Source organism: Lutra lutra, chromosome 17 (genome assembly GCF_902655055.1).
Source record: "Lutra lutra chromosome 17, mLutLut1.2, whole genome shotgun sequence".
NCBI lineage: Eukaryota > Metazoa > Chordata > Mammalia > Carnivora > Mustelidae > Lutra > Lutra lutra.
This window is the reverse complement of record NC_062294.1, coordinates 6,629,754-6,655,837: the sequence shown is the minus strand read 5'-3', so window position 1 is coordinate 6,655,837 and position 26,084 is coordinate 6,629,754. Positions and strand designations below refer to the sequence as shown.

Genomic DNA, 26,084 nt, shown 5'->3' with positions numbered 1-26,084 from the left:
AGGATGGCATTTCATGTTCTTTAGATGCCCAGCTTTGCCCTCTGAAATGAGAGAAGTGTGTGTGTGTGTGTGTGTGTGTGTGTGTGTGTGTGTGTGTGAGACGTGGTCATTTAACTACCCAGTATCACAGGCTGCTAAGAGGAAACCTGCTCCCACCCCTCCCCCACCCTCCCCACCCAGAAGCCTAGAAAACGAGCCGACTTCACATGAGCTCAGAAGAGGGGAGGAAGCTATTCACCGACTTCGAGATGAAAACATGACTCCTATCCTCGTAGCAGGAGAATAGTCACATTTTATTATTTGATCAGTACATTAAATGCCGTTGGGATGGAGCGTGCGTTCCATCTCGCTGGCGCGTCTTGCCTGGTAGAAGCGGGGTTTGGGAGCGCTCTCCTGGCTGGTGCAGGTTTGAGACAGAGTTTCCAGACAGAGCTTCCTGAGAGTGCCCCCGAAGAAAGAGCGCCGTGGGGAGGTACAGGATTGGGACCACTTACGGACAATCTTGTCTCCTGCTTTCGGTGTTTGGCATCGCCGCATGCCATGAAATTGGTTCCAGAAACACGACTTAAAACAGGTGGCAACTTACTCCCTCCCATGGGTCCCCGTGTTCCTCGACAGTCTGATAAAGCCGGCTGCGTTGTTTCCAGCCCGTCTTGGAGGGACACGCCACTGCATGAGTGTGGACCATATAACGTCCCCCAGACGGCAGCCGACAGGATGCCCAGCGAGCAGCGTGTCTGGGCTGAGGAGTGGGAAAACATCTTCCTTCAAACCAGGGCTTCTCAGCCAGCGGTGAGGGGTGATTAAGCCTTCCAGGGGACGGTGGCCGTGCCTGGAGACATTGTGCTTGTCACGGATTACGGCTGCTGCGGGTGTCTGTGGGTAGAGGCCGGGGTGCTGCTAAGCGCCCCTCCGGCACACACAACGGCTGCCCCCAGGAAGAACTCTCCAGCCCCAGGTGCCCGCAGTGCCACGGCCGGAAACCCCTGCAGCGAGGTTGTCTCGGGAGTGTCTGTGTCCCCGCCGTGGAGCAGGTGGGGAAGGTCGGGACAAGTGGGCTGGATGGAAAGTCGGGGATCAGCGCCGGGGAAAATGTGGGTTCTACACGGACGGTAGCCGTGTCCGATAGCTACCGTTTATTCAAAGTGTCTGCTTTGTGCCAGGCCGTGACCCCAACATCGATGATCTCATTTGATGTCTACGACCTGGGAAAAGGTTGTTACCACCCCAATTTAGGGTAAATCAACAAAATACAGCTGGGAAATGGAAGGGCAAGGAGTTGGTTTTCCTCCTGGGATTTTTTTCTTTTTTTCTTTTTCAGGGAGGGAGATGGTTGGAAGGGAGGGGTGTCTGGTCCCCCCCACTCAGCTAGGAGCTCTGTGAGGGCAGAATCTTGTGTGAGCCGGGTCTGCGGCACAGAAGTGCCCCTCTTATCTGTGCTGTCAGTTACTCGCCGTCAACTCCCATCCAGGAACAGAAGATCCTCCTTGTGACATATGGCCAGAAGGTCAGTAGCGGGGGCACCTGCGTGGCTCAGTCGGTTAAGTGTCTGCCTTCAGCTCAGGTCACGATCTCAGGGCCCTGAGATCCAGCCCCACATTGGCTCTCTACCCGATGGGGAGCCTGCTTCTCCCTCTCCCGCTGCCCCTCTCTCACTCTCCCAGATAAAATCTTTTTAAAAAGTCAATAGTAGCCTAATGCTACGTCAGTGCTTACATCACTTACCTCCTCTCATCATGTAGTCATTTTATTGTCTCACATCAGCACCAGGAGGAGGAGCACTGTTCAATAAGGTGTTTTGAGAAAGACCACATTCACATAACTTTTATCACAGTATATTAGAATTGCTCTATTTTATTATTAGTCGTTGTTGTTCATCTCACACTGTGCCTAATTTATAAATGAAACTTTATCATAGGTATCTGTGTGTGAGGAGAAACAGTCTATATGGAGTTGGGTACTATCTGTGTGGGGGTCTTGGAATGTATCCCCTGCGGATAAAGAAGAACTAATGGAACTTGGCAAAGTCCTTGGCCCTCTGGAGGCACAAATAGCTAGGTGTTTAATGGGATCAAAAGAAAGAATGAAGGAAGGAAGCAGGGCAGTGTGGCCTGGCAGTTTGAATATTGGCATTGATTTCCAGCCATTCAATGCTGTGTTTCTCCTCCGGGCCAGGCCCTAGATACAGGCTTACTGGAGCTGACCCTACACGGGCTCAGGAGAGCTGCTTGTTGGTTTTTCAGAAATTTTTCCAGTTGGTTGTCAAACAGCCACTGAACAAGCTTAAATGATATAAAGCTACAATTATGTGTATATATATATTTTTTATTATGTTCAGTTAGCCACTGTACAATTATATTTTTAAAAGGTACCAGAACTCATCATTTCCTAATTATTCTATTTCCATTAGTATCTCTGTTCTGAAGGTGATGTCTATTACAGGGGTCTCCAAATGTGTAAAAGGGCCAGATGGTATTTTATGCTTTGCCGGCCACCAGGGGAATCTGGCCCCTCAGCCACTGTTTGCGGTGTGATCCTGGCACGCGGTATCTGCAGGCAGACATACCCTACAATGGGCTGCCTCTTTTCCCAACTTCTGTTCAGTGATGCGCTTCGGGAGCCTGAAAACGGCCATGGGGTGAGTATTTCCACTGAAGAAGCCAAATGCTCTATCAGTCAGCTGACAGTTAAACATTTACCAGTAAACCACTGGGCACAGTGATGGGCAAAACTGGAATGAACCCTGCCCTCTTGGAGGGTAGAGGGTGTTGGGTTCGTGCACCGTTTCGTGCTGGAGTGGGGCAAGATGGGGGCTGGGCAGAGGCTGGTGGGGATCTCCACTGGGAAGCATGCCAAGGGGGAGACCACCCAGCTCCAGGCATGTCCCCCAGAGGGAGAAGGAGTGCTGGAAGAGGGTGGTGTGGGGGACCTCTACCGGGGCCGGCCATCAGTCCCACGTTCTCCTCCCCCAGCAGGGACTTTGCCACTTCATGGCATTCCTTTGAGGGCAGCCAGCTCTGTCCTTCCCCTCTCAGCTCAGGGGGAGACTTCAGGCACTGGGAGTGGAGATGAGAGCGCACGGCAGTCCACTGCCGTTCACTACAACCCCAGCTTCTAGCACTGTGCTTTGCCACAGTGAGTGGGCTCTCCACCCGTGTGGCCCAGGAGGGGCCTGGCTTGTCCTTTGGAGGGTCTGGATCCAGTGACATCAAGGACAACTTGTGATCCATCCGTGGAAACTTGACTAGCTTGCATCTCCTATGGAGGTTGGGGACTTGCAGGGAGGGGCTTCGGGGGAATCTGGCAGCTAGACTCTTTGATTATTAGGTCAGGAACTTGGGACAGTGGGAGGCAAGGGGCTCTGCATATCACCCACAGAGTACCGATGCTGCCCGATGCACGGACCCAGTCCTGTTGCCTGCACATGCCCAAGCCCCAGGGAATAGGTGAGTGTGACTATCAACTGGTCAGTCACTGCCCATTTGTTGAGGCCTGACTGTGTGCAGGCACTGAGCTAGCTCTTCCGTCGGCCAGGAACCACTGGATTCTGCCTTCATGGATCTCTTCTTGAAGCATCGTGGGGGCTCCGTGTCACTGACTTCAAACGAAAACCAAGAAATAGTATTTAAGGATCACCTCAGCTGATTTCAACACTTTTCCCCTGAGCACCTGTGCAGGAAAAAATTGCAAAGATGGAGTGGGGACAACGTGGAATTTCAGGTCAAACGGAATTACAGGTTCATATCTTGGCTGGATTCCCACAGTTGTCTGACCATCTCTGAGTCTTCACTTCCTCACTTTAAGATGGGGATGATAGTGATTCTTGCCTTCTAGGCTCCTTGGGAGGAAGGAAGAAGAAGGAACATGAAAGCCCCATGTAGTACCTGGCACTTTGAATGCTGCTCATTTTTAATCCTAACTTTCCTATGTAACGTTCACCAGTCACCCACAGTACCAAGCAGTGCTGAGGATGTGTGGAAGGGCCCCGGAAGAAACCAGGGATTCTCTGCACCCTCGTAAATCTCACTCTGCTCGAGTTTGCCTCTTGAATGGGGAGAGGAGGGTCTACAGATGTCCCGAAGGTGGACAGCAGCTGCTCTGGCTGTCCTCCTCCACGACTCCATGCTGGCCCCCATCATCTCCCTCCTGGGTCCTCTCCGCAGCCTCCCCACTGACTTCCCTGTCTCCAGGCTGCCCCTCTGCAAACCTTGTCCATGTCATGCTGTGACAAGTGACCTTATGAAGGTGATATCTACAAGTCACTCCCACACGTGGTCCATGTGGCGGCTTTATGCAGCTCTCACAGGGAGGTCTGGTCCCTGGACCTGCATTTCAGGGCACTACCTGCCCAGCCCCTTCTCACCTCTTAGGCCTCTTCCCTGTAACCCCAGGGCACTTTGTAAGTCTTAGCAAATGCATGCAGCTTCCTGGACAGGCTGACTATCTCCCATGTCTCTACCTTTGCAAGTGCCATTCCCCTTCCGGGAGCACCTCTGCCCTTTACCTGACTCCTGAAGGCCTCCTGGAGTCAGGACACGTACCCCAGTGCCACAGTATAGATTACGGTCCTCTTGCCATTCCTATAGCCCAAGCACAGCATGGTCATTGCCTTTACATTGCTTTAGGGTCGTAGACTCTGAGCCTGATGATCCCTAGTGAGCCTGGCAAGTTACTCAGCCTCTCTGTACTCTTGTCTGCCAGAGGGAATGGTGATGGCACGTATATGATGGTTGCTGTGAGAAGGAACAGGTGTATGCACGCCCAGCACTTAGCATACAGGAAGAGCTCCATAACGGGTTGGAACAGCTGGCCTAATCCCACCCCTTGATGGCCTGAGGGTTTTGGTCACAACTACGCTCTGAATCCACATCTATACCATGAGGTGGGGGCGTGGGCTGGACCCTTTTTTGCTTGATGATTGTCTCAAGGCTGTAAACTTCAGAATTCCAAGAACAGAATTTGCCAGCAAATTGTGGAGAGTTGACCAATTCCCCATTTTCTCACTTAACTGCCTTCCCCCGGGGGCCAGGAGGAGGGAACAGCTCTGCCCATCTCCTGACACAGGGCACATGCTGGGCCCTGTGTGCCCTTCCCACCCCCCATTCCTGGCCCTGGTCAGGCTCAGGGATAGGATCCTTCAGGAGCCCCTCCATCTTCCCTGTTCTTGGGAGAGAGTGGGGAGGGGATAATCTCCAGCACAGGGATGCTGTGGGCAAGGTGCCAGCATTCACCATGCAATTCAACACACACTCACACATTCATGTAATCACTACAGAGGCACCTTCCTTTAACAAAAAAGGCAAAAATCTGGGGGTTTAAATGGTATTAAGGGCAGAAGCATGTGGCTGTGAGAATGCCCCGTGGAGGTGCCAAGCATTCCCTGGGTGGCTTTAGGTGTCACTCCTGATGGCAGAGAGAAGACGTTTTAGTTTCAGAGTTGGAGTTCCGAGGTGACACTGTGGCTCGTTACACAAGGGTGTTTCCAGTATGATCCTCTCCCAGTCTTGTGCTGGGCCTGCCCATGCAGGGATGAATGGGCTGGTCTGAGGGGAGAGGCAAAGCAGCTGGCACGGCTGGGGCTCAGGCACAAGGGGAGGGGCCCAGGAACTTTGGGGAGGGACTTTGTTGTCTAGGTTCCTAGAGGGGTCAGACTCGAGGGGCACCAGGAGGGGGGCCGGGGAGTCTGTCCCCTCCCTCCGGACGCTTGAAGACCACACGGGGCCGAGGCCCGTAGACATCTGTGAAGGCCGGGGGGCTCTCAGAGCCCGGCAGGCTGAGACAGGGCAGTGTGAGCTCATCACCCGGAGAGCTGAGAGGACATTTTTGATTCGAGGAACCATCCCTGTCCTATGGCCCCACCTAGCCAGCCGGGTGGGCAGCCTGAGCCGTGCAGTGGGTGTCAGAGGTGAAGCGGTCCAACCCCCCGCCCCCGCCCCTCCAGCCTGGCCCGGCCACCCCCCTCCCCAAACCCGGACCCTGGGTTTGCACCTGGGTGCACGTCGGCCGCCCGCGTCCGCACGTCCCAGGGCGCTGACCGTTCCGATCCCGGCCGGCTGGGGCGGGGGCCGGCGGGCCGCAGCGCTCCTCACCCGCCGGAGCACCGGCCTGGGCACCCGGCCTGGGCACCGGCGGGGGCGCGGCTCGGCGTGACGTCACGCGCCCCGCCCCCGCGGCCCCCGCCCACCCCCACGTTCCGGGCGGGGCCGGCCCGGGGCCTGCCGGGGCTCGCCTGCCGCGGCCCCCTCCCCAGGGGCCGCCCCCTCCCGTCGGGCCGCGCCTCTGCCCCTCGCGTCCCCGCCCGGCGGCCGACTCCGCCTGCGAGAGGCCGAAGCCGCGGCGGCCGCCGCCGTTGCCGCCATTGACGTCAGAGGGGCGGGCACATGACCCCGCGGGGACCAATCGCGCGGGCGCCGAGCGGCTTCTGCAATCTCTCAACTGAGCCGGCCCCCGCGGCCCCCGCCGCACACTCGCCCGCGGACGGCCGCCCAGACACACGTACTGTACACACGAGCGGGCGGCGGGGCCGAGACACGCCCGCCCGCCCGCCCGCGCGGCCCCGGCCCCCGCCGCTGCCCCGCGTCCGCGCCCGCCGCCCGCCGCTCCGGCCGCCGCCAGCATGCAGCCGACGAGCTAGGAGGAAGCGCAGCCGCGAGGAAGCGCCGAGCGCCGGCCGCCCGCCGCCCGGCCGCCCGCCCGCCCGCCGGCCCCTCCCCTGTCGGGCGCCCCCCCAGCCCCACGCCCCCCCACCTTCCTGGGCGGTGGGGGGGGTGCGGGCCGCCGCTCGGGGGCCCCGCCGCCCCGGCAGCCCGGGACAGCCCCCTTTCCCCGCCCCCGGCCCCCGCCCCGGCCCGGCCGGCCATGGATCTGACCAGCAGCTCGGGCGGCGGCGGCGACCCCCGGCAGATCGAGGAGACCAAGCCGCTGCTGGGGGGCGACGTGCCGGCCCCCGAGGGCACGAAGATGGGCGCCGTGCCCTGCCGCCGGGCCCTTCTGCTGTGCAACGGGATGAGGTACAAACTGCTGCAGGAGGGCGACATCCAGGTCTGTGTCATCCGGCACCCGCGGACCTTTCTCAGCAAGATCCTCACCTCGAAATTCCTGAGGCGCTGGGAGCCGCACCACCTAACGCTGGCCGACAACAGCCTGGCGTCCGCCACGGTGAGTCGCTCTGCGCGGCGGCGGCGGCGGCGCGCCGGCACCCCCGCGCCTCGCCTCGGGGCCGGGAGGCGCCCCCTCTCGCCGCCGCCCCCTGCCCGCCGCTGCACCTGGAGCCCGGGGCCTGCGGGGCGCCGGGGGTGCCGGGTCGGCCCGGGGGTCCGGGCGGGGGCTGGCGGGGGGACCCCGGCGCCCCCCTCCTGGCCTGCCCTCGGGGCTGGCTTATGCCCAGCGGGCGGGCTCGGGGAGACCCTCGGAATTCTGCACCGGATCCGGCCCACCCCAGCCTGGGCATCTGCGGACCTCCCGGACCCAGCGCTAGCTAGTGTTTTTACGGATGGGACCGGGGGGTAGACCCGGGGTGGGCCCCGAGGGTGGTGGGGGTTCCCTTTCTGAAAGCCCGCGGCCCATCTGGATCTGCGCTGGAGGGGAAAACGAAACGAGCCCCCCCCATAAAGAAAGAAAACCTAACAACCTCGAAACCCCAAAACCCAAAGAATTTCCAGAAGCCAGTTCTTTCTGTGCTTCACTGTCTTTTTCCTGCTCAGGCTGGTAGGCAAAACTGGGTGCTTCCCTTTCTGAAAAATCTCATTCGCACGCTGGGATGTTGGAAGGGGGGGGCCAGGGTCCCGGACTCTTTCCTCCCCACCTAGGGGTGGTCAGGTTCCGGAGTGGAAGCTAGCTTGGGGGGCCCCGGTCTGGCATTGTCTGTGAAGTGTGTGTATACGTGTGTTCTGCGGTTGGTTATATTTTGTTACTGTTATTGTTTCAAATGTATGGCCGGGACTGGGTCAGCTGGATGAGAGGGAGAGGAGTCATCGATGTGTTTCTGAAATCAAATCTGCAAGTGGGGAAAGACAGCTGTGGTGGGGTCGTAGGGCATGGGGGTGGCCGGCAGGAGGCTGAGCAGGATGCTTTGTGTTTTGAAACAAGGACAGTTTAAAGCACCAGCTCTGCTTGGGCCTGAGCCTTGCTGAGGGGATCCCGTCCTCTCTGTGGAGAGGTGGCAGGTCTTCCCCAGAATACACACTCCCCCTGGGGTGGCGGTGATCGTGATCGTGTTTACTAAGCACGGTTGTTGGGGCCGGGGGAGGTGGGGGCTGGAGGCGGCACACCTGTGCCAAGAAAACCCAGCCAGGAAACAGGGTGTCGCTTCCATGGCATGTCACAAACATGTAGCGTGTGTAGACATTTCCCCGGCATCCATGTTCCCTTGGCAGTGTGTCACAGGCCGTGACACGTGCTCCAAGGAATGGGGAGGGGGGGGAAAGTTAGCAGAAGCAGCCCTACTCCTCGAAACCACTCCTTCCTCCCCAGACCACTGAAACACTCGAGGACTCTTATTCTGAATTTCGGGTCCGACGTGCTTAGAACACCTATTTTTTTTTTCTTTCCTGTGGGCAGGTTGGTGCAGTATCTGCAAAGACTTCTTCCTCAGGGAGGATCGCTGGTTGCCGTGAGGCGGTCCGGTCCCGGGTTCAGGCTCATGCATGTTCTTAAACCCGTCCAAAGCCACAGGCCTGGGCATTTATTTGGCTTCTCATTCCATGGAGAGAGAACCTCAGAGAATTCACCAGCACGCAGTGTTTCAGGTTCAGGCAGGAACCAGTGCCCTTAATAGTTCCCTGCCTGGGATCAGGAGCCCCCCAACCCGGCTTCCGAATTTCCCCCTGCTTCCGGGGAGTGTTTTTGTTTTCCTCCCACCCCTCAAAATGAAGGGGAGTTGGGAGGGGAGAGGAAGTGGTTGAGAGGCACAGTGGCCCTCCATGGGAGAAGCCGGGAGTGCGTGCTCTGGGGCTGCTGGCCATGGTCTGGGGGGGAAGCCAGCTTTGGAGGCTCCAGGCCCCCTTCCCCCCAGTGACTGATTGCTCAAGAGTTATCTAGGAGAGGAAAGAAGCAAAGACTGAGGCTGGGCACTGGTTTCTCCAGCAGCCAGAGGCCCCAGCACCACCTTCTGAATTGGGTGGCACCTACGTAGCTTGGCCCTCTCTGGTGAGGAGCTGTGATTTTCAGGACCGGGGGTGAAGGCCATCCGTAGAACAAGATTTGTCTCAGTAGAACCCTGCTGCGGCGGGGTTGGAAATGTGAAAGTAGGAACTATGAGCAAGTGTCCGATGGACTGGCCAGTCCCCCCTTCCTCCGCCTGTGGCCACTGGGCCCTGTGGGCAGGGGGTGGCCTTGAATTTTGCCCTGGTGGGCTCCAGTGGGTTGCGGGGCTCTCTGTGCCAGGGCCTGTGAGTGTGGAGGGGGCTGCTGAGGGCACTCCTGGCTGTGGCAGTGGCCTCCAGGGCAGAGGTAGGACTGGAACTGTACCAGGGACCTTGTCCCATCATGAGACACCTGGTTGGTGTCCAGGCCCTGGGGAAGCAAAGGAACCCCTGGAGGGGTTTCCCTGAGGCCTGGGCATTATGTAATCTGTCTGCATTTTATAGTGTGGCCCAAGCACGCTATTGAGAAATATTAACCCCAAATGAAACAAAGGTGAATTTCAGTGTCGTTCACTACCGCAAAAGCCCTGTGCAGCCCCGTGGCTTTGCAGAGTCCCCCGGCCCAGCCTCAAGGTATGATCAGGTATGTTTCCGGAGCAGGTCAAATCCTTTCATGAAATGTCCATCATCCGTGTATCAAGCCATCGGCACAGCCCAACTCAGAACTGTCTGGTAATTATCTGGTTAATTGCGTGGGCTTCAGGAACAAGACTCAGAGTGATTGATCTGGATTCAAACCGATAAACAAACCAAATACGCTCCTGCCCAAACCATCTTTGGAGTCTGTCTACACTGATCCAATTAACTGGATTGTTGTCAGAGATAAAGGCTTCCAGGACCACAGCTGCATCGGGCTAGGGTGGACACATATGGAGGCTCCCAGCACCCCCCCACCCCAGTAGGCTACTCCGGCTGGGCCCACCCCGCAGGTGGACCTCAGTTGATTCCCCGCTGGGGAGATGGGCTTAGCCTGAGGCCCTGGGGGCTCGCCTCCTGGCCTGGCCATAAACTTTGCCTTCTGTGGGGTTGGGTTGGAGCTTGCCCAGGTGCCAGTCTCCTGGGCCAGTTACTGATTAAATCCTCGAAGAGCCAGCCGTGTGCCCGACGTGGCCTGTGACAGCGCTGGGCCCAAGGCACTCTGTGCTGGAGACTTTGGATCCCCAGTGCTCATAAACAAAGAAGGAAACACAAAGGCGACAGTGACCTGGCTGACGTGTGAGGGGTGATTGGGACGAGTCCGCCCCCTCCCTGGCGTACACAGGACCGCACCTGCAGTCCTGCCCAGACTGTGGCCTAGACGTGGTGCCTCATTCCCCTTTTGCATCCAGACTTGTCATTCCCCTGGCCCCCTTGGGCTTTTCGTGGCTGCCGACTGTAGTGTGGGTTGGAGCCAAGGGCCAGGAGTTCTGCAGAAGCAGCCGGGTCCACACGACCAGAATCCATTTTGCTGTTCTCATGTGTGGGTTGAATTTGATCACCTGCTAGACATGTTTGTCCGCTGGAAGAGGGCTTTTGTCTGTGTGCTTTGTTTCTCCGCGCTGAAGAAGCACAACTAAGCTGCCTACCTTTCCTTTCACCTTATTTTATCACATGCAGCACATGGCGTCTCAGGGTGGTGGGTCCGATCCGATTCCTCGACCAAACAGCACAGGGGTGGGAGCACAGGTGGCCGTGGCCTTCTTTATTTTCAAGCCTGAATTCCTCAGTGACTTGCGTTTAAATTTTCTCCACTCTGCTCCTCTGATGGCAATGTTTCTTCTGGGCTTTTTATCATGGTAAAGAAAAGAGAAGTCCCCTTAATCCTTGTCGGTCTCTTTAATTAGGAGTTCTCTTGGGCGGGCTGCGGGGGCAGCAATCTTCTGAACTTGGATTTTGTTAACTCAGCACCTGCTGGGTGTCCAGTGCCGAGTGGGGAGCTCAGCCCCACGGCGTGGTTTCCGCCTGAGAATGAAAGCCTGTGTCCTCCTGGGTAGTCACGGGCCCCACGGGGATGTGTCTGCATGTGTGTGTGCACGCGTGTTTGTTTTTTTCCACTTTGTCGCTTACCCAGCTCCTGTCTGTCCATCCTTCCCGCCTTTCGTTTATTGGATGTTTTCTGCGGCAGCGAGTAAACACAAATAATTTTTTGTTTCCTTCAGTACCATTTGTCATTAAGATTTTGGGTCTATCAAGTTTGTTTCCAGGGTAACATGTCTGATTGGAGGGGTGGTAGGGCGGGGGCCAGAGACAGAAGAGGAGAAAAGAATCTAAATTCTCCATAAACAGCAAATGTGTTCTTCCCCTCCCAGGTTGTAACAAATAAATAAATGCACTTCAAGGAGGGTGTGAGTTTGATGCTGCCATTTGCCTAGTACAGTCGAGGTGCTCTTTCTGACTGCAGGCAGAATCGTGCCAGTCCAGGTGGTGGCATGTGGCATGCGTCTGGGCTTTGCTGCCAGACTGGCGACGGAGACGGGCATGTGCTACTGGCTTGGGCTCCATGGCCCACAAGTGGCTTCTGCTTGGCCCCTCTTGCTCCTGCACCTGCCGACTCGCCTGACACCGAGAGCGGGCGTTTCTGGGGTACTGTGTCTGGTGAGCCGTGTTGTCCTGAGAACAGAAGCTGTCTCAGGGTTCCTTACTGCCAGCCTTGGGTAATCAGAGTGGCCTCCCTCTTCTCCGGGCCAGCCGGGCTGGGCCCATGTGGAGGGCACCCTCTTGGTGTTTTGGTGGAATAGACATTTGAGGTGGTTGAATTATGCCTTCGATTAAAGGATTAAGTGAGATTAAGTGAGGGAATGTGATACAGTTTAGGGCGTCCCCACTATGGGGCAGAGCTGGCCTGGGCTTTGCTATCACATGGTACTGGGTCTGAATTCTAAGGTTATGATTTCCCTGGTTGTGTGACTCTTAGCACATGGCTTTCCCTTGGTGGGCCTTGCTTTTTTTCTTTTTCCATCTGGAGGGGGGCATAATCCTACTTCATTTGTAGGGTTGCTGTAAGGTTTGGAGATAGTTCCAAGTCCTACCGGGTGGGTAGGACTACGAGCAGGGGCCAGCATCCCAATGTGCGTTTTCTTAATTGCCCCGAGAGAGCTTCTTGAAATTCTGCGCAAGTAGCAAGGACTGTTACTGTTTGAAAGTGGGCAGTCTCCAGAGCAAAGTCTCCTGTGATGAGCAGTGCTTTGGGAAAGTTAGGTTAAGCAGGTTAAGACAGACTCCTTGGGAGCACAGTCTAGTTTCTTTAAACTAAACATCCCACAAAGCTCTTTTTTTAAAAAATTGCAACAATAATACCCACATCAAAAAAATTCAGATGGTACAACAAGACATACCCGGGAAAAATACTGCTTTCATGCCCCCGTGGCCCCTAGTTCTCCTGCTTGTAGGCAGTCCCGTTACCCATTTCTTCTGTATCCTTGCCGCCCGTTCCGGCCATTTACATGCCGTTCTGGGCATGATTGGTCACTGGACAGTGTATTTTGGAGATGATTCCAGATCTGTGCGCACACGGCCGCCTTCCTCTTTGTCACGGTGCTCTGTGGTGGCAATGTGATGCTGCTGGACCGTCTCCTGTGGCGGGACATTTAGGTTAGACCCGCTCTTTTGCTGTTTGAAACAAGACACTTTCCATTTTTCTTCAGTGGAGTTGTTCCTGGTTGGATAATTTGAATGTTTTTTGCTTCTTTGGGGGGGTGTTCAAATACTTAGTCCCAGAATGCTTTGCAAGGAAGAGCAGACTTTCCCCCAGAGGGGGATGGGCAGTGTTGCCTGGGGTCATGGCCACCCGCAGTCATGCTTCCATTTGGCTTCATGTCACCAGTCGTGGTGGCCACCCGCAGTCATGCTTCCACCTGGCTTCATGTCACCAGCTGTGGAGCCCCCTTGGGGAGTCCGCCCACCTGGCCCCCCCCAGGAGCTCAGCACAGGTGAGCCGGGGGCTCTGAGCAGTCACGCTGACCTGTGCCCGGAGGACAGGAGTCTGTGTGGCCGGGGCTGGCTGTTTCCTGCTCCACCTGAGAGCATGGTTTTTGTCCCCAGACTTCCTGCTTCCCCAGGATGGGAGCCAGGCCGCCCAGCCCTGGGGTAGAGAAAGGGAGGAAGTGAGAATGTCTCTTCCCCACTCCTGGCTCTGATGACAAAGCGCCCAGTGAGTTCAGCGGGGCGCCGAGGGAGGCAGTGCACATTGGAAGCTTTGCTGACATCAGCAGAGCCATAACCAAAGGGTGATGAGCCGCGTGTGTGCACTCGCGCGTGCCTGTGTGTGCTGTCCCTGTGTCCCGAGGCAAAGGAGATCTCAGAGGAAAGGTTTCTGGTGCAGGAATTGGTACCCGTGTTCAGTAGCCCTTTCCTTACACCTGCCTCGTGCAGGTGCCTTCGTGTTGGGCTGTGTGGTGAGGTGACTGGAGGAGAACAGCCAGACCCAGTGGAGTGGTCAGACCGGTGAGCCTGAATCCTTGCCTCGCAACTTCCAATTGCTGGGTGACCTTGGGCACGTCACCTAACAGTCTGTATTTTACCTGTAAAATTTGGACTCTGAGGATTTCCTTCTGGCACTGATGTCCGTGAGGTTAAGTGAGGTAAGGCATGGCAGTTCATTCATGCATTTATTCAATAGATAAATATCACTGCTCTAGGCACCTCGAAGAATACAGCACCCTGCCCCCATAGCCTGCCTGTTGGTGGGGTGGGTGAAGATAATAAACCACTAAGCAGGGAGATGTAAAATCTGCCTGGCTGTGACAGGGGTCCCAAGGAAAACAAAACAGGCAGGTAGGTGGGGTGTCTGGAGCTTGGAGACTGGCGACCTTGCTGTTTTGCATGTGGCAGTCAGGGAAGGGGGTGAGAACATTCCCGGCAGAGAGAATGGCAAGTGCAAAGGCCCTGAGGTTGGATTGTACTTAGAAATCACCTGGTAAAGTGGCTGGACTGGCATTTAAGAGTCTCATGCTCTACCGACTGAGCTAGCTGGGCTCCCCTTTGGACTGGCATTTAGTAATTGCTGTACAATTGTTATTACCCCTGGCTTTTAGGAGCTGTTATCATCTATTGAAAAATATTTATGAACACCCAGAATGTGCAAGTCGTTGGGCATACAGGGAGCTCCCAGCCCCATTGAACTTGTTTTATTCCAGAGCTTCTGGGGTGTGTGTGTGTTTTATTTAGCAGGCTTCCTCTCAATAGAAGTGAATTGCTTTTGGAGCGGTGCTGTAAGAGACTCTTAAATTACAAAGCCCAGGGGCACCTGGGTTCCTCAGTGGTTAAGCTGCTGCCTTCGGCTCAGGTCATGATCCCAGGGTTGTGGGATCGAGTCCCGAATCGGGCTCCTTGCTCAGTGGGGAGCCTACTTCTCTCTCTGCCTCTCTGCCTGCTTGTGCTCTCTCTCTCGCTCGCTCTCTCTCTCTGATAAATAAATAAATAAAATCTTTAAAAAAAATTACAAAGCCCATCGAAACTTAAAAACCAGCTGCATTTGTCCATCCTGAGTTATAAGGGTCCTAGGACCTAGAACACTAATTTTTGAATTTGCCTCTAGCATTTTGCTGGGGTGGGGAGGGGAAGTGGTGAGGGGAAGTATGTTGCTCAGAGACCCTTACAAATGACTCAGCAGCGGGACTGGGATTCACACCCAGGACTCCTACCCCCCAGCACCTTCCAGTGCCTTCTAGAACCTTCCAGTGCCTTCTGCCTTTTTTTTCATTGGCCCTCCTGCCTTCAAGCTGTTATCAGAAATGATATGATCGAGAAAGGGATATAAGCAGATTAGGCTAAGTAAACTCACTTTAGAGGAAAGCAGAAGAGCTAGATTCTCCAGTACCTGGGTAGGTAGCTATATGGTACTCAGGTGGAGGGTGGTGGATGTTTTCCTGGGGCTGGGCTGGTTGGCTCCGGCTCAGGTGGGGTCATCAGGAGAGGGAAGATAACAGTGGAACTAGTAGTCCTTTCCTGGGTGTCTTGAACCAGTCCCAAGCTCTTAAAGGCCTGGAAAAGCTGCAGAGAGGAGTACACAATCTGGAGAAACCCAGGCCTGGCCTCCCTGTCCCCCCACCCCCATTTGGCTCACTGTCCAGACCAGGTGCATGTGATCACCAGCAGAGGCTCGTGTGAGGCTCAGAGGGGCCATGGATCCATCCGTGTGGGCGGGGCTGGGCATCAGTGGGGGTGGGCTAACTGCGGTGACCGCTAGCCCCCAGATCTGCGTGACTTCACACAACGTGGCTTACTTCGTGCTCTGCTCCGTCCAGTGGCGGATTCTGCCCTGCTGGAGCTGGGTTATATGGGCGCCGGGCTCCTGCCTGTTGTGTTACTGGCTGCCCCTCTCCTCCCTCCTAGGCCTCACTGAGCGGGAGGTGGGAGAGGGAGAGAGCACCGAGCTGAGCCGCAGGTAGGTCTGGCCGGTCTATTGGTCATGTCTCTGTGATAGGACAACTCCTGAGCACAGGGCCCTGGGGAAAGGAGGCCGTAGAATGGTGAGGAGTCCCACCAGCATTTCTGGGACACCGCAGAGGTCTGGATGTCTTCGAGGACATGCTCTGGAAGGGAAGTTCAAACACCATGAGCCTTCTAGCTCCTGGGTTTGAGCTCAGTGGCAGGTCAGGGGGTTCACAGTCTTCTCTCTGGTGGAGAGTAAAGTAGGCTGAGAAAATGTATTGCAGGGAACGGAGCGACGCGTTCGTGACCGCAGGGACATGGGTTGTCTACCTACTGTGTGTGTGGAGGGTGAGCGGAGAGGCAGGGGCAGGCCTGCCCCCATGCGTGGGTGCGCGTGTCCATGGGTACGTGCACATCCGACGGGTATCAGAATTATTTCGGCCTCTTGCAGAAACATCTTAGCTGCGAGTCAGTGGGCTCATCAGTTTCCTGTCTGCTGGTGTTTGGCAGACATTCCTTCGTGAATTTGTCAAGTGAGTTCAGGGAACTGGTGTTGGGAAGTGAATGCCAAGTATTTGTAGAGTGCGTACCAGGCACTAAGTCTGCGAGTCGAGTACTGGATACCGTGTGTGCAGAGGGAGTTTCCCGGGAGCTGCGTTCACGAGGGAGTGCTCCCAGCGCTGCGCCTCCAGAGTGCGTGCGTGAAGGTGGAGGCGGGATCACTTGCCAGAGTGGGCCCCCCCGGGGGGGGGCGAGGTGGGTGCCGGATTCACCAGGGCATGGTCCGGCCAAGAGGGCCCTGGTCGCAGTGCAGAGACGGGACACCACCTGGGAGCCTGGGATCCCCCCGAAGTGGAGGCTTCAGGAGTGCAGGGATCTGAGTCACCAGGGCCAGGCGTCTGTCACGACAGTGACCATGGCGACAACCCCTTGTGAGTGCTCCTTCTGCCAGGTGCTGTGCTGGGTGGTTCCATTGGTGATCCCTGTGACAGCCCAATGACTTACTGCTTCTCTGCCCACTTTACAGGTGGGGACACTGAGGCCCGGCCTTGCAGCAGACATCTTTGGCTGGCTGGCTGGCTGAGTGAGTGAAGAGTGAGGTTGCTGCGAGCATGTAGTTGGCGGGTCCCTCCTTATTGGAAGGGGAGAGGGGAGAGATGTGCTCAGACCTCTGCTCTCCACCCCTGGGACCCTGTGTGTCTGGCCCCCCGCAGGATAGGCCCCTCACACCTATGCAGCTTTCCCCTCCAGGGCTGCCAATGCAAATGGACGGTGTGTGCCTTGGACCCGTGTGGCACGTGGTGTGCGTGGCCAGCCCCAGGGATGGGAACAGGCCTGAGGGTCCCTGGTGTGTTGCTTTGGCCGTGAGGCTGCTGGGCTCAGCCGGCCAGCCCTGAGCTCCTCACCGGCTTCCATCAGAGGCTTCTGGTGCTTTCTAAGCCCTGGACCTGAAACTTCCCTTGTCAGCTCTAGCTTTCAAGGCTCCCCTTCTGGTACCTTCCTTCCTAGAGGCCTGGTGAGAAGGCTCAGCCTGGCCCTGGGGCTCTTGCGAAGGTATCACTATCATGCTGAGGCCCAGGGTAGGAGTGGCAGTTTGCTTCGGGTCTGCAGTGGGGTCTCCGGCCGGTGGGTGAGCTGGGGGGCTGGGCTGCCCTGGCGGAGAGGGGAACAGTGACTTGCCTGAGATCCATCTGTTGCTCTGGTTGGTTCATGTGTCATGGCCCTGTGACCGAGGCTTGCTTTGGGAGTGGGGAAAACGAAAGCGCTTGGACTTCACCAGTTTTCTTCCGGCTGCTAGGCTTGGGGATCCCAGTGGGGTCAGCCGTGGTGTCTGGTGGATCGGGACAGTACCAATCGTTTCCTCCTACACACTGAGTGCCTTGGATGTGTCTGTGCACTGATGCTCACACCGGCCCCTGGGGTTCTAGTTTACAGGTAGAAACTGAGGCCCTGTGAGTTTCAGGTTATACATCTGGGACCCGGTGACCTGCATCCAGAGCCAAAGACCTTCCCCGTGTGCCACGATGCGTCCTTGCAGGGCAGTGGGGACTCACCAGCAGCAGCCCGTGATGGCGACAGTCAGGACTTGCCCAGTGCTTCTGTGCGTGGGAGCCCCTGTGAGGTGCTGCTGCTAATTCCCCCATTCGACAGATGAGTAGAGTGAGGCCCAGAGAGATGAGCTCACTGCTCAACTGGCTAGTAATGGTTGGAGCTGGGATTTGAACCCAGGCCATCTGGTGCCACAGTGTAACCGCACGTGTCCTGTGGGCAGTGCTGAAGAGCCGAGGGTCAGTAAGACCCCCAGTGGCCAGGCTGAGCCCCACGCTGGGAGGAGGGCCTTACAGAAGTGGGGCGGAGGAGCTTGTGGATGGAGTGGAGTGTTTCGGCCTGGGGGGTGCAGCCACCCGCAGGCCTGTCTTGGGGAGAGCCGTGGCAGACGTTGGCTTCTCACCTGCCCCGTGTCAATCTCGGGAGAGTGGACTCAGCCCCGTGGAGCCTCGCTTTCCTTGCCTGAGACGGCCTGGCCTGGAGGAGCTGCCCACGGGAGCCAGCTGTGGTGACCTGCCTACGGCGAACCTGAAGTCCTGGGTCCACTGGGAGCATGCCTGGCTCTGCCCTGCCCGCCATCCAGCCCAACTACCCGGCACCCCAGAGCTCTGGCACCTCCAGCCCCTGGAGGCCTCCCTGACCCCCCAGTTGCCGTGGAGGTTCCCTTTCCCTCAGGGTGCGGTGCACCCCTTCCCCAGCTGGATGCCAGTTGCCTCCGTGCCTGTCAGCCTTCCCTGCTGGCTGATGGAAGCAACAAAGATCATCACACGGGGACCATGAGCTTATCAAGTAAAGAAGCCAAAATTTCTCCCAGAATCCCAGCCTCTCCAAAGCCATGCATATGAACCTTTGGGGGTGTAGCACTCTGTGCTTTTCCTAGATGAGGATGTAGGACACCCATGGGGTCCTTTGCACAGCAAGCAGGGATTAGGTCTGATTCCTAAACACGAAGCCATTAGTCCATTATCTCAGAGTGTTTCAGCTTTGTCCCCCATTGATATCAGGGCCCAAACCATTCTTAGAGGTGGAGGCTGTCCTTGGCATTGAGGATGGAGAGCGTCTCTGGCCTCAGCCCACTAGAGACTCCCCATTGTTGTGATGGCCTCGAACGCCTGAAGACATGGCCCCTGGGGGCCCCATTACCGGTTGAGACCCAGGTAGCTCATTTACTGTCCCGCCTGCCCTGAGTGGGCTCTGGCTGTGGCTTGTGCTCCTGCCCCGGTTACCTGGGGCATGGAGGGTAAGGAAGAGCTTTGTGGGGGCTGCAGGGCCGAGTACCGATGCCTGTGTCTGGCCTGGCACTGGGCCAAGTGGCGGGGCTCTCCGGCGAGGCCCCTGGAAGGAAATCCTGCTGGCCAGAGCATCCGCCGGGCTCCCCACACCTATGATCCCTGGATCGCCCCCCTGCTGTGCTGCCTTGATGACTCAGGACTTCAGAGATGGCCGTGTTGAAAGGAGAATTGCGTCATGCCAATAAAAGAAAGAAAAATTAGCATTCGAAAGTTTTGGTGTGAGGAAAATGAAACAACCTGTGTGGAGTGAAGTGTTTTTGGGTGTGGGGAGGGTTGTGGAGAGGAGGGGGAGTGGGCTGGTGGTAGGCTACCTGGCTGCGGGGCTCTTCTAAGAAGGCCTTCATCTGCTTGACTGAAGTACCTTCCCCTCCCTCCCAAGGCCAGGCGTTGGGTCCCTCTGCCTCTTGGAGCTGAACCACACTGCCAGGAGAGATGCAGAAAGATGCTTCTGGAGTATCCGTGGGTCGGGCCGGCAGGTGCGCCGCAGGAGTGAGGGACATAGGGTAGACAGTGTTTCAAGGAGCAGCAGTCTGAGAGCTCTTCTGATGCCCCAGTGGTAAGCAGGGCCCCCTCTGGACCCAGAGAGCTGAGCCCTGGCTGGATCTCAGCCCCCATCCGGCCCCAGCAGGCCCTTGTCAGTGTTCAGGGCAGCTGCTGAAGGAGTCTGTGTGGAGGGTTGCGGGGCAGCACGCAGCCTGTCCCCCCCACACTGTGAAACCGATGGTGGCAATGGGGGGCGCTAAAGACCCTGCCCCCCAGGTCAGCCCTTCCCAAGCAAGGACCCTCATTGTCGTGGCTACGAGCACTGGCCAGTGTTGTTGGGACTCAGACCCTTGATGTTGGGCCACGGGACCAGTGGTGGTTCTGGTTCTGGTTCTGCATCTGTCAGGTGGGGGCGACAGCCAAGCTCCCAGGCTGTCTGAAGGGTCACGGAGATCGTCTCGGGGGCGGGGGCAGGGCTTAGAAGAGTACGGGTGTCGCAAGTGCTTCCCCCGGCCTGCATTCCTGCTTCCTGCTCAACTCTCCCTTCTCCAAGGCAGCGTCCTCTTCATCCAGGACACCTACTATCAGTCCAGGCCTTTGGCTGAGTGCGGCTGCGCTGGAGGGTAGCTGGGGGCCCGAGCATCACGGGCTGTGAAGGGACAGACAAGCACCTCAGGTTTTCTTGGAAACCCTGTCCCTGGCTTGTGACCTTGGAGCCGTCCGGGAGAACCTCAGGGCTTGCTCCTGACCTTGTCTTGTGACCTCAGGCACCAGAATCGGGAGTGGACCCTCAGCCCAGGCCCCAGCCCTGGCTGCCAGGCTCCTGATCTGCAGCTGGGAGGCTGGGAGGATTGAGGTATTATTGGTTTTAGCTTTCAGCAGCAGTGCTTGGGAAATAAGATTTTGATCTTGGAAAATATGATTTAAAAACAGAATTGAAAGTCGCTTTTGTTTTCTCAACGATATTGCCCCTGACACATGCTTGGGGCCTGCAGAGTGGCATCTGGTGCGAGTGTGCCACTGGGCGACCATTCTCGGCCCTCCTGGGAGGTGCACCTGTGTGTGTGTCTGATGGCACCCCCCACACCCCGCCTTCATGACAACACTTTCTTCTGTGGTCACCTGCTGTGTCTCCTTGGCCTTATTTACACTGTCATTGGTGACCCTGCAGCCAAGGGAGGAGGCTGCTTCCTTGAAGCCCACCTTTGAATGAGGAGCATTAAATGTGTATGTGTTGGCCTCATGGCGCTTGAGTCTGGTTGCTCTACCCCAACGCTCCCCTCCCAGAGGGGGAGAAGGTTCCTGTCCTTCCTGTTGGATGAGGACTGGGAACTCTGGATCCCCATGGACCTCAGGTGGAGACACCTGAGAGGTGGGTCCTGGTCCCTTGGCCATCCCAGGATAACACTCCCGTCCTGTTCACTTTTCTCTGTGCCCAGGATCTGGCCACGTGGCCTTCATCAGTGGGCCTCCATGCCCTCTGGCTTCCGGGGGAGGGGGGTTTGGTCAGTGGGACCCTGGAGGAGATGGAGGCTGTCGCCTCTTTAAAGTTGCTGTGGGTAGGCAGGGTCCCTCCATCACAGCTCCTGTCTCCCCCCCCGCCCCCCCTCAGGCCTGTGGTGGAAATGGGGTGGTTGCCTGGCCTGGCTTGCCTGGGACTGTCCCAGGAAACTTGTGTTTGCACTTGTGTCCCGGGAAAGCCTGCACTCCAGGCAGAAGGGGACAGTTAGTCACCCTGGGGAGAAAAACCATCTCTTGTGCCTTCCCTGTGCTCTGCCCACACCTTGGTATGTCATCCTTTTGTTAACCGTTTCTCCAAATTACACCATTTTGTGTCTGTCATCTGTTTCTTCCCAGGGCCCCAGCTCATACACCAGGAGCTTCAAGAGGATGGAGTAGTTTTCAGAATTCTTCCCTTTTAGAGCTCACAGTAACCAAATGGGTGATTCTCTAGACATGGGAAAATGAATTTAATTTCCTGGGTGTAGATTCTTTTCTGAAAGTAGTGTTGCCTTCGCAGAATGGTGACGATGCTCCCAGTGGCCCTTTAGCTGCCCAGTTACTTTGGACTTGTTGTGTTAACTTCGATGTACTGTGGTGTTGAATCATTATGACAACCCTGTGAAGACTCTCCAGGGTCAGGAAACTGAGGCTGAGTGAGGGGAAGGTGTTTGACCAAGGCTCTGGCTGGGTGAGAGGTTAGGCCGGGGCACGAAGCCCAGTGGAGTAGTGTGCGAGGTTGGTTTGCTTATGGACCGACGAGGCGTTGTACAGCCCTGGCCAAACCTGACAGAAGCCACACTTGGGCTGCTTCTGGCTTGGATGGGGTGTCTCACTGGGTGTGCAGGCAGCAGATCTGATGTCTTCCACTTCCTCCCATGTGGCAGGGCTGTGTGCACAGAGCATGCACAACTGGCTGGTCGGCCGTTTAGGCTTTGCTGAATTCAGCCATGGGCAGTGTTGGAAAATGTTAATCTCTTTTTTCCTTTTCCATCCCCCCTTTTAAATTTTTATAATTAGAATCAGGCAGAGAGAACCTGCAGGCCATCTAGGTCTGGGATGGCAAATATATGACACACATGCTGCCACTCCTAAGTCCCTGTCCCCTGGTAGACATTGCTAATCAATCCTGGCTAATTGATTCTTGCTAGTGAGCCTGGAGACAGCCACTACTAATCAATCGCTGTTGGCCTGCAGTCTGTCTCTCACTGTACCGATTAGGAGCCTGAGACCCAGGGACATTAAGTGACCCTGAGGGGAGCCACCAGGATTGTAGCGATGACTCTGTTGAAAGATGACTTTGGGTTAAAAGTCTCACATCTAAACAAGGCATGGTGTAGGGGGAAGGACCTGGGTTTCACACAGCAGTGTATGGAGCTGGGTCCAAATCCCAGTTCTGCCTCTTTCTGGTTGTAACTTCAAGTAAGTCATGTGACTTCTTGGAGCCTGGTTTGTGAAACTGGAAATTATAATCCCTGCATCCCAAGGTTGTGAGAAGTAAGTGGCTTGGGGTGTTCCTTCAGCATCCCGAAGATCCCACTTGAGGACCTAGTGTGTGTCAGGTGCTACTGCCGGCCTGTCGCGTGGTCATGCGCTGTGCGAACACTCCTCCAGCCCGGGGAGCTCAGCTGCTTCACCAAGATGAGGCCTGTCTCAAGTTATGCCACTTTTCTTCCTTTTTCCTGCCTGGAGGCCCACGAAATTGTGTTGTTATTATTAATTTTTAACGACTCCTGTCACGTCCACTTAAATTTTGGCCTGTTTGTGCTCTGCATGACTTGTTCGGAAAATGATGTATTTTTTCTTTCATTCTTGGTCTCGTTTCCATCCTCAGCCTGGAGTGGACGGTCAGGAGGTCTGTTTGTCACTTACAGGCCATCAAAAATGACAGAATCTTCCCGGCTGAATGAATGTGCCAGGACACTGGGTCTTGGACTTTTCTGAGCAACACACTCCTTTTGAAAATTTGATGAAAGCCGTGGACCCTCCTGCTGGTGAAATGATAAGATAACAGGCTTGTGGGATTTAGCATCTGCAACACAGGAAATCTTGGGGAGTCCTTCCTGGACCCCCCAGGTTATAAACCAGTCTCGGGGTCTGCAACACTTTGCTAGCAGGAAATGGAACTTTGTACAGAAATAAACAAGTAAATGATTAAAAAAAAACCCCTTCCATTAAGTATGAAAGATCAAGATTTTTATTCGGGGCTCTGTTCCTTTGGCTGGGGAAGTGGATCTGTCCACGCAGCATTCTCTATGCTTGTAGCGCTGTGTTTAGTCTTCTTGGTTCTGGTGAAATATTTTTTTCTTTTATCCCAGTCTGGAGTTTCAAGGTTGGTACTTCTTGCCCCTAAAATGTTTGTTTTCAGATTTAGAACAGCGCTTCGCGCTTCGATAAGGCAGAGCGCATCACCGAAGCCACGCTGTGGTCGGCACAGGGCGGCTCCGCCGGTGTCGCATGTGGGGCTCAGTGCTCAGTCCCTCTTGGCACACAGAGTGACCTTGGGCCGCCTCACCTCTCTGACCTGTAAAGCTAAGGGACAGAGTGGTCACCAGCCCCTGGGTGGTCAAGGCTTAAAATGTAGTAAGCATAAAAAATTAGGCCCGGACAGTGTCCAAGTAGGCCATGGTGGATTTTGTGTTTGATCGCCTTGAACTTGACTCAGAAGTGTGGATCCGCTGTGCTGGGAAGGGCTGGTTTTTTTTTTTTTTTTTTTTTTTTTTTTGAGTGAATTATGCAGGTTGCTTGGCAAACTGAGCTGAAGGGAGCCGAGTCCCCTTGTGAGGTCCAGGACGCGGCTCTCGGGGGGCGGCAGGAGGCTGACCGGCATCTTTGTCTTCCTTGGTGGGTATCCTCGAAAAAGACCCCAATAAATGAGTTCCTGCATTGTCCTCACGTCTTCCGACGTGAGCTGGGCACCCGTCTTAAGCCCATTCTGGAGTGAAACACAGTTTAAGTGACTTGAGAGAGAGGGTTCCATGGGGCCGTTTCAGATGTAGCCATGGAGTTCTGCTGGGCTGATAGCTTTGCCACCGAATTTTGCATTTGCATGTTCCTAAGCCAAGAGAAGGAGTTGAACTTTCCCTTTTGTTTGCTTCATCACTCCCACCGCATTTCGCAGTGCAGAGGGATGCGGTGTGGTTTTTATGACTCTCAAATTCTTTTTTAAAAGTGTGCTGTGTGTCTGGAGGCCTCTCCCTTCCCTGAACATTCTGGAGGGAGATCCGAGCTTGTTCTCTGTCCAGCTGGGTACCGGTTGTCATGGGGTAGGCCCGGCAAAATAATGAAATCTGTTACTTCTTGAGCACCTACTGTGTGCTGGGCGCTTGTGCGTCTGTCTCATCCTGCAGCTGTCCCCTGGGGTGGGTTGTGCCTGTGTTTCAGGGCTGGGGACAGCCCCTGGCCTCGAGGGTCTCACAGCTGTAGGGCTCAGAGTGGTGATTCACACCTTGGTCAGGCTGACCTGAGCCCTTGTGCTTTTCCCTAAGCCCCACGCTTCTCCTGTGACCTCCAGGGACTTCCTGGGTGTTCTTTATGTCCCACTCTTTGAAGATTCGGCTTAAGGAAGGGTGAGTAGGCCTTGGTTGGCCAACAAGGGAAGGCCCAGAGAGAGCTCTGCTTCTCCAGCTCTGTGGCCTCCCTACTGAGCTCAGGTGCAGCCAAGGTTGGCCCGGTTGTCCTGGTCGCTGGCCAGGGTGGCCCTCTCCCGGCTGCCAGCTCTGGGGTGAAGTTCGTGCTCCGTCTCCCTCCCCGTGCAACATTGCAGGGCAGGCCTGGCTGTTTGAACAGGAAGGGGGAGTGCAGAGAAAGTAACTTTCTCATCATTCTCTCTACTTGATAGAGAAGAAAACTGAGGCTCCAAGGGGTGGGCGACTTGGACGTGGGAGACATAACTGAGACATAACGGGAGAGGTGGCTGGGCTGAGCCTGCGGTGTTCCGAACAGGTGTTCGCTGCCCGTTTACCTGCCGGAGGTGCACCTCGGGAGCTGCCTTCACGACCTGGAGGCACTCACCTGCCAGCATCTTTCTCAAATGCACTCTGTGTCAGGAAGTGAATGAGCAGGTCACCAAATCCGCGTCTGGTCCGGCGGGGCCTCGCCACATCATCTAGGCCAGCGCTCTCGTTTTTACGATTGGGCAGACCCAGGCCAGGGGACAGACGCTGCCCGGTCACATCCCTCCCTGAGTACACTTTCTGGTTCTCTCGCTTTGTCTCCCGTGTGCTACCGCCTTCTTATTTATCTAGATATTTGAGGTTCTGCATTTTGTTTTTTCAAATTGGGGTGAAAGATATTTTTGGCATTTACCACATTAACCCTTCGTAGGTGCCCAGTTCAGTGGCATTAAATCCATTCGCGGTGTTGTGTTACCATCATCACTGCCTGTACCCAAAACTTGTCACCCTCTCCAGCATAAGCTCAGTATTAAATCCTAGCCCCCCACCCCTCCCTGACAGCCTCTCTTCTACCTTCTGTCCAGATGAACTTGCCTATTCTAGGTCCCTCATGTAAGTGTAATCCTACAACCCTTGGCCTTGTGGGTCTGGCTTATGTCACTCAGCATAATGGTGTCAGGGTCCACCCATGTTGTAGCATATATCAAAGTTCCCTTCCTTTTTATGGCTGAGTACTATTCCGTTGTGGGGGGGTGCCCTCCTTTTGTTTATCCTTTCCTCTGGTGTTGGACGCTTGGCCCCGTGGTAATGGCAGCCATGTGTGCAGCGGCCAGCAGTTGTTGGGTTTCCTGCTTTTGGTTCTTTGGGTACAGAGCCAGGAACAGACAGCACTCCTTCATAGATGCTCGTCTCCCTCCCCCACTATGCAGAGAACTCGGGTTCAGTGTAGAAAAATTAATGCAAGTCCACGTGGAAAATAAAATTTACCCAGAATGCTGGCCTGTAACGTTTTTGTAGGATGGCCACTTGGGTTTGCATTTTTTTCTGTCCATGCGGGATGGTGCTGCACACACTGTCTTTGGTAGCGGGGTGGGGGGTTGGATCTTCACTTCGAAATACAGAAACCTTTGTGTAAGGCACTGGGACGGAGGGAGGAGGCGCCACTCAGTCTTTGCAGCCCAAGTAGAGGTTGCCACCTCCAGGAAGTGTCCCTCAGGGGTGCAGTCTGGGTCCGGGAGGGCCGCCCAGCACAGTGCCTGGCGGCGGGTTAGCCCTCAGGAAATATTTGTCAAATGAGGGACTGAAGAAATGAGTGGAAGAATGAATGAGTGAGATGAACAAGGGAGTCCACTCGAGGCTTGAGGTGGATG

General features: G+C 55.9%; 2 protein-coding genes across 2 annotated transcripts in view; one reads left to right on the top strand and one right to left on the bottom strand.

The window, feature by feature from the left end:
• Positions 1-1,731: 1,731 nt before the first annotated feature.
• LOC125089541 (myosin heavy chain IB-like) lies at positions 1,732-6,618 on the bottom strand. The gene is made up of 3 exons (XM_047711807.1): positions 5,989-6,618; positions 5,471-5,543; positions 1,732-3,598 (listed from the first exon to the last, which is right to left on the bottom strand). Exons 1-3 carry the CDS (start codon positions 6,616-6,618, stop codon positions 3,468-3,470), a joined length of 834 nt encoding a protein of 277 aa, XP_047567763.1. The 3' UTR covers positions 1,732-3,467.
• CMIP (c-Maf inducing protein) overlaps positions 6,441-26,084 on the top strand; it is a 226,339-nt gene continuing 206,695 nt past the window's right edge. Inside the window, exon 1 of the mRNA XM_047712345.1 lies at positions 6,441-7,158. Within this exon, the coding sequence (XP_047568301.1) occupies positions 6,859-7,158 (300 nt within the window). The 5' untranslated portion in view covers positions 6,441-6,858. The remainder of the gene's footprint in view (positions 7,159-26,084) is intronic.